The 10,651-nt window shown below is 62.9% G+C and overlaps 1 protein-coding gene across 1 annotated transcript in view; it reads left to right on the top strand.

The window, feature by feature from the left end:
* Positions 1 to 10,651, top strand: part of INAVA (innate immunity activator) — a 19,518-nt gene that overhangs the window by 5,282 nt on the left and 3,585 nt on the right. Inside the window, exons 2-9 of the mRNA XM_040263227.1 lie at positions 735 to 883; positions 1,518 to 1,642; positions 1,880 to 1,996; positions 2,474 to 2,684; positions 7,245 to 7,298; positions 8,059 to 8,269; positions 8,409 to 8,582; positions 10,269 to 10,626. Of these exons, the coding sequence (XP_040119161.1) occupies positions 735 to 883; positions 1,518 to 1,642; positions 1,880 to 1,996; positions 2,474 to 2,684; positions 7,245 to 7,298; positions 8,059 to 8,269; positions 8,409 to 8,582; positions 10,269 to 10,626 (1,399 nt within the window). The remainder of the gene's footprint in view (positions 1 to 734; positions 884 to 1,517; positions 1,643 to 1,879; positions 1,997 to 2,473; positions 2,685 to 7,244; positions 7,299 to 8,058; positions 8,270 to 8,408; positions 8,583 to 10,268; positions 10,627 to 10,651) is intronic.

The raw sequence follows: 10,651 nt of genomic DNA, 5'->3' as shown, positions 1-10,651 counted from the left end.
AGACACCCACAGACACACACACACACCCCCATACACACACACACACAGACACACACACACCCCCATACACAGACACACACACACCCACACACCCCCATACACAGACACACACAGACACCCATATACACAGACACACACACCCATACACAGACACACACACACACCCATACACAGACACACACAGGCGCATGCTGTGTCTCTCCTGGCTGGGGGTGTGATGCCCTGGTCTCCTCCCCTCCGAGGGGTCTCCCAGAGCTGGCCGGAGGCTTTGGGCACCTGCCTTCGGATGGACGGCCTGGTGCAGACAGAGCAGGGGGCCTGGGCTGTGGGCGCACACGCAGGCCTGGCCGCGTGCCAGCGCCCTCCCCACGGGGCAGTGGGCATGGTGTGCCTCCTGGGACCGGCACTGCCCTCCCAGGTTTGCCCTCCCCTTCTCATCCTCTCCCTTTGCTCTCCTTGCGTTTTTTCTGCCTGGTGTCACGGTCCCCAGGGCCAGCCCTGCTGTTATCCCCCGGGCTTCGAGGCTTCTCTGTGGGGGGCAGCGGTGGCTGTCTAGGCTGGGCTGAGAGTCCACCCAGGGCCGGGTCACGCCAGCACCGGGGCCGCCCCACCCCCAGACTCCCTCCCCCAGAGGCCAGGTCGCCCCTCCGCGGCCCCGTCCTCACGCAGCCGACTAATCAGCTCTGTCTGGAAGCTCGGGGCTTTACTGCTGTCATTTTTTGTTGTTTTAAAAGCTGGGGAAACTCCAGGCCACCTCCGTGTCCTGGCCTGGGCTGGGAAGGGTGTCGGCCCCTCCTCCTCCTCGCCCCCTCCTCCCAGAAGCCCACCATGGACAGCAAGGACGAGGTTAGCGACACGGACAGCGGCATCATCCTGCACTCAGGTGAGTAGTTCAGGCCCCCCAGTCCCTGCGCCCCCGAGCCCCCGACGCCTCCATTCCCCAAGTCCGTGAGTCCGGGGGTTGCAGGGCAGACACCGGGAGGGCTGGAGGGCTTTCCTTGCTGGGGGTCTGGCCGGGAGCGTGGGTCCTGTCTGGGCAAGTATCTGCAGTGCTCTCCCTTGGCTCCACGATCCCTCAGAAGCTGGAAAATCTTATCTGGTTGGGGTGAGGGGCTGAGGCTCTGATGTGTGCAAGCTGGTGGGCCCAGTGGGTTCTGGTTTGGATGGAGGACCAGAGAGAAGAGGTGTGGGTGGTGTGTGTGCCTGCGTGTGAGAGCGAGAGGAGGAGAAACAGAAAAAGCAGTCAGCGGCCATGGGTGGAGGGTGGCATGGGAAGGGGTGAACCCTGACCGCGGCCGCCCCACACAAGGCTGGTGGGGCCGCCCATCCTCTGAGCGGTCATGGGCCTCTGGGTGGCGGGAGACGAGCCGGTTTGCAGCTGTGACACAGCACCGTGGCAGCCGGCCTGCAGTCTGGACAGGTCTGAGACGGTGAGCCCGCGTGTGCATCACCGCCCAGGCTGGGGCGGGCAGGGAGGCAGCCGGGACCGGCCCCCCTGAGCACATGGTCCCCAGCAGGCCCTGACAGCCCGGTGTCCCCCGGGAAGGAGCTGACCCACGCCGTGCGGAAGCAGCAGCGGGCCCTGGAGGAGCGGCTGGAAGCCTGCCTGGAGGAGCTGAGGAGGCTCTGCCTGCGGGAGGCGGTGAGGGCCGCTCCGCTGCGGGCTGGGGCTGAGAGTCAGGGGTCGGGCGGCTCCCCCTGAGGGGGCCTCGGGGGCTATGGGGATGGAGGAGCCCAGGGCACCGGGGCCGGCCCGTGCAGAGGCTTGGCCCTGGGGAGCAGGAGGAACAGCCCTGGACGCGGGGCGGGCGGAGGTGGCGGGGGCCGGGTGGGCTGGGCCTGTGAGAGCCGCCTGGCACGACCTCGTTCCCCCCTGCAGGAGCTGACGGGCATCCTGCCTGCGGAGTTTCCCCTCAAACCCGGGGAGAAGGCCCCCAAGGTCCGCCGCAGGATCGGAGCCGCTTATAAGCTGGACGAGTGGGCCCTGCACAGGGAGGTGAGTCTGCCGGGCGCCATCCTGGGTCCTGGAGGTGGACGGCCCTGTCCCCAGGCCACCGCCCCACCGCTTGAGGCCCTTGGCTCCCGATGGACAAGGGGCCCCGCCCACGCGTCACCCACAGGGGCCTCAGGGAAGCCCTGCCTGGGCAGGAACTGGAAGGGCCGAGGCCTCAAGGGAGGACGCTGGGCCAGTCCCCTCAAGGGCCAAAGGGCAGCCGCCTGGACGGGCGGGTGGCTCGGCCCTCGGCCTGTCTTCCTCTTTCTCAGCCCGGGTGGAGAGCCGTGGGGGTGGATCCCGCCCTCGGCCCGCCCTGTGCTGGGAGGGGTTGCAGAACCCCTGGGCTAGTCTGCCCTCGGTTGGACGCGAATGTGTCCTCGGCCCCCGCCCCCGCGGGGCTTGGCTCGAGGCTGCCGGTTGGGTCCCAGGGCGGGTGTGGGGGCGCTGCCTGGGATCGTTGATCGCGTCCTCCCCCAGGACCCGCTGAGCGGCCTGGAGCGCCAGCTGGCCCTGCAGCTGCAGATAGCCGAGGCGGCGCGACGCCTGTGCCGCGAGGGGAACCTGGGCCGCCAGGTGCGCCGGCAGCGCCAGCACGCGGTGCGCCTGGAGGAGGAGAAGCTGCGGCAGCTGCAGCGCTGCCTGGGCGAGCGGCAGGGGCGTCCCCTACCCGGACCGGCGCCAGGCCCAGGTGAGCCCCCGCCCCCGGGGGGACCGCCCTCCCAGGGCCGCCCCCGACCTCAGCCGGCCCCACCCCCTGCCCCAGGACCACCCCTCTCCGCGGGACCCCTCCGCACTTAGAAAAGAGCACGCTCCTCCCTTCTGCTTCCTGCTTGAAGTACACCGCCTAGACAGGGGCCTCGCAGGCTGTCCGCTTGTCTCCAGGGCGTGTTCAGCCCTGCTGCCCCCAGCCCACAGCGTGGGTGGCGTGAGGCTCTGCTGTCCGCTGTGGGCGCTCCCGAGGTCCCCTTCTGAGCCTGTCAAGGGGGCCGCTTCAGGGCCCGCTCCTCTGCTGGAAGTCCAGCCCCACCAGCTCACCCGCCATCCTCAAATCCCGGCAGAATCTAGGCCCGCCGGGTGGGAGCGGCCCCTGCTCTCTAATTACTGAGCCTCAGGCCAGTCCCCGAGCCCAGGCCGGTTCTTGGACGGCAGTTGGTCCAGCCCAGCGCCTCTCCTGACTGGAGGTTCTGGGCCCTCAGCACGGCTCTCTCTTTCTCCTGACCGGAGCCCCGCTCATGGGGTCGGCCCTTGGAGGCCTCCCTCCCAATCCGTCCCTGGGGCCTCTAGCCCTGGGCGCCGCTCCCCCAGGCCTCTCCTGGGCCCCGGGCCTGCTGAGAGCCGGTGGCTCTGCATGGAACTGGACTCCAGGCCTCACCAGGCTCCCCAGCCCCCACCCCCGCCCCTCAGGGTGGGCTTCCTGCCAGGGCACCCGCGGAGCCCAAAGTCTTGGTCCCTGTGCGGGCCCGTGGCGGTGCGGCAGGCAGACAGTCTCCACACCGTCTCAGGATTCCCTGCCACTGCGCATCGCCTCTAATTCAGGGGGGAAAGGGTGGGCGAGACACCTCGCCAGTCCCCCACAGCCAGGAGTAGGGGGCGAGCGAGGAGGGGGGACCTCCATGTGCCGGCTGACCCAGGAGAGCCAGGAGATAGGGAGCCGGCAGGGCTGGACAGCGACCCCCGGGCAGACCAGCGCTGAGGGGAGGCCCCCAGCCCCTTCACTTCCTGACTGCACCCGGGACGCGGCCTCCCCTTGGAAGGCAGCAGCTGACCGGTACTGGAGCCCCGAGGGCCCACTGGGCCGGTGGGGAGCAGCCGCATCCCGTCTGTGTGTCTCAGCGCCTCCTGTATCCCTTCTGGGCTTGCTCCATCCCAGGGCCCTGACCACAGGCCTGCGGTGTGGGCAGGGGGCGGTGTGGGGTGTTGCTCCGCTGCCACCTTTGTGACGATGACGCTTCTTGTCGGGAGTGCAGAGCAGGCCAGGACACGCCTGGGGCTTTGGCCAGCCGGCCCGGGAGACGGAGGCAGGCGTGCAGTCCGGGGGGACAGAGCCATGGGGAAGGGACCAGCGCGGCAGCGCCTTCACCCTCCTGATCAGAGAGACAGGCCTGCTCTCCGCACGCAGTCCTGTCCCGGCAAGGCCGAGGTCCTGGCTTCCGGCGTCCTCTCTTGGGAGCCCAGGAGCGGGTGGTTGGAGACAAGTAGTTCCTGCCCTGTGGCTCCTCTGCCCAGCCCAGCTCGCCCTGAAACAAGGAAGTAGAGAGGAGTTGATAATTAGTAGCTGAAAGGTGTGGAGAAGGCAATGGCACCCCACTCCAGTGTTCTTGCCTGGAGAATCCCATGGACAGAGGAGCCTGGTGGGCTGCCGTCTATGGGGTTGCACAGAGTCGGACACGACTGAAGTGACTTAGCAGCAGCAGCAGCTGAAAGGTGTTTTGAGTTAAAGAGAGAAAAAGCAAACAGACTAACCAAAACCCTAACAGAAATCCACCCACTCTCTTCCACTTGCAACCGTGCCCGTGCCCGGTGAGGGGACCTGGCTGGCCCTCTGCAGGCGCTGGGGAGCGGTCCCGGCTGGGGCTCACGGCCACAGCGAGGCTGGGAGAAATGCCCCGGCGCTGATCTAACGCAGCAGGTGCTCGGGACGCCTCTGGATGGACAGTGCCCACTGTGAGCAACATTAGTAGAATTTCTCGGATAACAGGAACGTTCCAGACCCACGGGGGGCTGTAGGGCGCTAGGATTGTGCCTGTGTGGCTGAGGGACTAAATTTTCATTTTATTTAAAATAGCCACGAGCAGCTGTTGGCTGCGGGTGGGATGGTGGTGCTTGGAGGGTGTTCAGTGGGGTGACTGCCCTCTACCTGGGGTGTCCTGCTGCCGCTGCGGGGCCAGGGGCTCAGTGTGGCCATAGCAGCGAGCGGCCCTCGGGAACCACGAGTAATCCCGCGGCGGGCAGGGGCCTCCGGGTCCCCCCACCTGTGCACTGTTCCTCTCAGTCCACGGGGTTCTGATGACGCAGATTTGGGGTGACGGCAGGGGGTGGCTTTCTTCCCAGACCATGTAGTCAAACCCAAAACACACGACTCTCACCCCACTGTGCCCCAGGACTGTGACAGGAGCGGTCCCACAGTGTCCCCAGCCGACACTGGTGAAACAGAAGTGTCTCGATTCCTCGGGTTTCTGTAAAAGATCAGAGGCTGGGAAGCAGGCTTCAGGAGGAGGATGTCTCCCCAGGTGAACCCGAAAGCTCAGAATGGTGTCCGCTGGGCTGGTCCAGGGGCATGGTTTACAAACTGCTCTGTGTGAAGGTTCTCGTTCTTTTTTTAATCATTTTTTAAAATGATCATATATTGATGGCATAATGTCCACGACAGTTTTTTTTTTTTTCTTTTTCTTTTTTTTAAAAAAAGGTACCATTTACTTGGGCTTCCCTGGTGGTTCAGACGGTAAAGAATCCACCCGCAATGCCAGAGACCTGGGTTCCATCCCTGGAGGTCGCGGAGATCCCCTGGAGAAGGGAACGGCTACCCACTCCAGTATTCTTGCCTGGAGAATCCCATGAGGGGCCGAGTGGGCTACAGTCCATTTTTTTAATGAATGATATATTAGTGGAGTAACGTCTGCAACTGTTTTTCTTTAAAAAAAAAAAAAACAAAAAAACCAGCAACACTGTGTATCTGGCTGCCTTGGATCCTCACTGCAGCACATGTACTTTTCTCCCTGGTCGCAGCCTGGAGCCTTACTTTCCCAACAGGGCTCAAACCGGTGTCCCTGCATTGGAAGGCAGATTCTTAACCACTGGACCACCAGTCCCCCTACTTCATTTAAACTGAGGAGCAGAGACTGACAAACTTCTGTAGCGGTCCAGAGAGTAGGTCTTTTAGGCTCCTGGGCTGTACTGTGTGGGTCACCACTACTCAACTCTGCCCTCACATCATGAAAGCAGCCGGATGTGACGTAAAGAAACTCGTAGCTGAGTTTCAATGAAACTTCATGAAAATAGCCAATTAACTGGATTTGTCCCGTAGGCCTGCCATCAGTCAATCCTTGTTAGAATTTTCAGATGGCTGGAAACTAAATCCTGAAGTTTTCTGAGTAAGGACCTCTGCACGAGAAGCTAGCTAACACCAGAGCCTTTAAGTGGTGGTGAGCCAGACTGGTCAGACTGTCTGGGTGTGAATCTGACTCAGCCACCTAATGCCAGACTGACCTGAGCTATTTTATCAGCTCATCCACGCCTCTGTGGCCTCAGCTATTACACGGAGACGGAGATGTAATCTCACAGGGTACAAAGCACCAAGTGGAGCCCAAGAGAAATATTAGCCGTTGCGAATTTGCCCTCATCCTTGTTCTCGAGCGTGGTTGAAAATGCTTTGTGAGTTCCGTCCGGGTCGTGTTAGGTACAGATACAGTGTCTGAAGTTTCAGTCGCTCAAAGTGAAAGTGTTAGTCGCTCAGTTGTGTCTGACTCTTTCGGTCCCATGCACTGTAGCCCACGAGGCTCCTCTGTCCATGGGATTCTCCAGGCAAGAATACTGGAGTGGGTTGCCATGCCCTTCTCCAGGGAATCTTCCCGACTCAGGGGTTGAACCCAGGTTTCCTATTTGGCAGGTGGGTTCTTTACCATCCGAGCCACCAGGGAAGCTTGTTCAGAGGCAGCGGCAAATTCGCATCCTCTGACTCCTGGGTCCCCAGGCTGTGCCCACACAGAAGTGTTCCCTCTGTGAGTTCTGGAGGCTGCCCCGTCATCAGTGAAGGACCTCCCCAATTCAAGGGCGGTCTCGCCAGCTGAATCGGCCAGACCGCCCTTGAATTGTCCCAGGACCCCACAGTCCCAGCTCCCGCTCACGCTGCTCGTCTGTCGGTCTCAGGTTTGGGGCCCTTGAGCTGCACTGTGTTTGTAGCAAATTAGTGAGATCTCTACAGCAGAGTCTAGAATGACCCTCTCTGCCTTTGCCCTCCCCAGCCTGGAAAGCCTGCCAGCGCGGGGCCTGGGGAAGTGGAGGCCCAGAGCATTGACAGACTCTGAGGCTGCAAAGCTAGTGACAGGGCCTGCATTCAAAGCAGATTTCCCAGCTCCTCAGCCAATCTTCTGACTCTTTCTCCTTCCCAGTAATAAAGTCGCACCCAGCCTGGTGCTGAGCACCGGTCAGTGTTTCCTGATGGAGTGCCCGCAGGAGGGGAGGGGCAGGTGGGTCGCCAGCTGTGCAGGGGGCGTTCCTCACTGGCTTCTCTCTCCTTTGGCTTCCTCAGAGCTCAGCACCTCGGATGACAGCTCCCTGTCGGACGGGCTGCCCCGGGAGGAAGGTGAGAGGGGCTTCGGGATTCTTGTCAGCTGGGCTCCTGCGTGAGTTTCCTGGAGCGTTCCCTTAGTGAGCTGGGGGGCGAGGGGCTTGGGGCGGGCCCAGTGTCTGCTCCACGGGGTCGCTGAATCCCATGCGCACCTCCTAGCCGCGGGGATGGCCAGCCCATCACCGGTGCAGGCGCTCCGTCACCCCGGCGGGAAGGTAAGTCCCGCAGAGCCTTGGGCGCCGGGCCCCTGCTGTGGCCTGAGACTCAGCCTTTGCTTCAATGCGCACCGTTCGCAGCCTCAGCTGTCCGCCACAGCCGCTGCCCTTTGTGAAAACAGGGAAAAACCGAGGGAATAAGCATGAGTTCATAGGCTAAGCACCCTGCCTACAAACCCTAACAATGCTGGGGGCGGGGGCGTCCTGCCCAGGGGAGGGCCCAGGCCGGTAAAGAAGACACACACGGGCACAGTGTGACAATAAAAATAGGGAAACGGGAGGTCAGCTGCACGAGCAAAGGAGAGAAGTGGAGTCCTGTGAGCCAGGAGAGTCAATCTGCAGGTGTGGGGGCGCTTCTTGGAGGAGGCAGGTGTAACGTGGAGCCATGAGGGAGTGAGTCCCAAAGAAGAAGAAAGTGTTTCGGAGCATCTGGGCCCAGAGCCATGGCCTGGCACAGCCGGACAAACAGCCAAGGGAGGGAGAGCAAGGAGCAGACTGTGGAGGTTCTAGTCGGGCCGGTTCCCCCGCCACTGCTCTCACCGGGTTTCTCTGACCTGCAGAGGCACCTCAAGTGCCAAAACCGCCCCCAGAGGCCCCAGATCCACCCGCTCGGCCTCTCCCGCCCCAGAGCCTTGAGGGGCTGCAGCCAGCAGGCCCTGAGATGGGGGGCCTGGAGCGGGCCCCCATCCAGAACAGCCCCTGGAAGGAGACAAGTCTGGACCACCCCTATGAGAAGCCCAGGAAGTCTTCCGAGGCTGGAAGCGAGTCCAGGTCAGGCGAGAGGAAGGGAGGGCTGGGGGCAGGTGGAATCTGGGGGATGGGGCGTGGCTGGGCATTGGTGTGGGAGGGCTGGCATCCCTGGGTGGAGGCATTCCCGCTGCTGACCCCTCTCTAATCCCTCCACCTCCAGCAGCCCAGCCAGCACCCCACAGGATGGGCCAAGCGCCTCCAGCCTGTGGCTGCTGGAGCCTGCCTCCTACTGCGTGGTCCCCATCCGCAGTGTTCCTGGGCAGCAGCAGGGCCGTACCAGTGCCCCAGCCACCCCTGACATGCAGGGCAGGAGGGGCCATTCGCAGCCCCTGAGGTAAGAGCCAGGCCCCCAAGACATCCAGGGAGAATCTAGAGGGCGGCAGCTCCCAGGACTATGTGGGAGACTTGTGGGCGACATGGGGCTTGAGCAGTGGCTTCTCCCTGAGACTCTTTCTCAAGCACCTCTCAGCAGAGGCTGCGCCCCAGTGGGCAAAGCTAAGGGCGAGTCACTTAGGAAGCAACGTGTTTTCTTCCGGAGACTCCGGTGTTGTCTCTTTGCAAGACATTTCTCCCCATCCAGAAGACTGTCTTGTTGAGGGGAGATAGTGTCTTGGTAGGGACTCTTGCGGTGGTCTGTGATTGTTTTGGTATTGGTCCCTGACGATGGACAGTTCACGTTTTCAGTTGATGTCCAGTTGATTCTCACTACTTGGGTAGTTATGTCCTGTGAAGTCACCACAAACCACTGCTCCCTGGGACACAGGGTCACAGCTGCTGGCCTGTCAATGGATCGACACATAAACTTGTTTTATGAAGTTTCTGTTGAAACACACCTTATCTAATATATACCACTGAACTCGGGGCCAGCAGCCCGAGAACGCACACCTGCACGGAGCTCATCTAACCCATGTTTTCTCCGTGAATCACGCCCCAGCTTCCTCATGCTCCGGACACCAGATAGCCCTGCAGCACCAGCTTCAGGGCCGTCTTAATCAGTAACATCACCTGCAGAGGCATAAAAACACGAAAGCATGACGCTAAATAGACTGTGGAAAGGGCCTTTGTGTGCAGGGTGACAGCTGAGGTCTCAGCCTGGAGAGCCTGTTGGGCAGCTCAGAATCTTCACCACCCTGTGTGTGTCCACACATGACCAGAGAGTCTGGGAGTGTTGATTTGGAAGTTACAGATGCATTCGAGCAGCAGGTGAATCCACAGATACAGAACCCATGATCGATGAGCACCCACTGCGCCCTCCCTTCTGAGTCTTCTGCGGTCTGGGGCTGGTTTCAGTGACCACCGCTTGATCAGTGAGCCAGGGATGGCGGGCAGTGTTGGCCACGCCCTCCCAGGGGTCCAGGGCAGCCTCAGGATGTGGCTGGGTTCTCATGTCAGGTTAGCTGCCCGTGGGCAGCACTGAAGTCCAGCAGCGCATTTTCCAGTGTACATACCCGGGCCTTTAACACACGGCCTGTGTGCAGATCAGTGAAAGGCATCCCCTCTGGATGGGCAGGCCTGCTCGCTCCCGAGGGGCTGGCAGGGGGAGAGTGGATTCCTGACCAGCTGGCTCTCCTGGGCTGGTGTCCTGGGGAGGGCGGCTGTCCCAGCTGGCTGGGGCCGCCATACAGAGCCCCTCACCAGGGCAGAAGCCACTGTCTCCCAGTCTGGAGGCTGAAGTCCAGGCCCCGGGTGTCCCACGGTGGTTTCTCCCTTGGCCTCAGCTCTGGGCTTTCCGCCCTGGAGGAGCTTGTCTTGGTGCCGGGGCCAGTTTCAGGCCTTCATCTCAGATGTTGGCCAGTGTCCGCCCGGATTGTGTGGATGAAATGCCACTGGACCGCTTGCACCTGAGATGGCGGAGGCCAGGAGGCAGCTGTGGCCGCCTCACCCCCAACCCGGGCTGGCCATGCAGTGGAGCAGGAGGGGCTGGGGTGCCGGAGGGGTTGTGTAGGACGCTAGGTGGGCCGGGCGATGCCTGGGTCCCTAGACCCTCGGAGGCACGGCTGACCCTCCCTTCTCCCCGCAGGAGTGACCCCTTCCGCGCGGGCCCCGACAGCCGGGGTCGCAGCGCCCTCCCGCGGCGCCGCCCCACTTACTACACGGTGACGGCGCCGGAGCCCTGCTGCGCCCGTCCCGCGCCCGCGCCGCGTGCCGCCTGCCACTCGTGCTCCGAGGACAGCGGCTCCGAAGCGTCCAGCCTGTCGCACCCCACGCCGCCCGGCAGCAGCAGCCCCGACATCTCCTTCCTGCGGCCCCTCTCCCCGCCCGCGCCGTCCCGCCCGCCCCGCGGCCCCGCCGGCCCCCGGCCCCGGCCGCCCCCCGCCTGCCTGTGGGCTGCGCGCTACGTGGTGCTGGCCGAGGGCCGCCCGCCGCCCGCCCAGTGGGCCGAGTGGGGCCCGGGCCGCGGCG

This window comes from Oryx dammah, unplaced genomic scaffold (assembly GCF_014754425.2).
Source record: "Oryx dammah isolate SB20612 unplaced genomic scaffold, SCBI_Odam_1.1 HiC_scaffold_21, whole genome shotgun sequence".
NCBI lineage: Eukaryota > Metazoa > Chordata > Mammalia > Artiodactyla > Bovidae > Oryx > Oryx dammah.
Note: the sequence above shows the minus strand (reverse complement) of the source record. Positions and strands in the feature narration are given on the sequence as shown.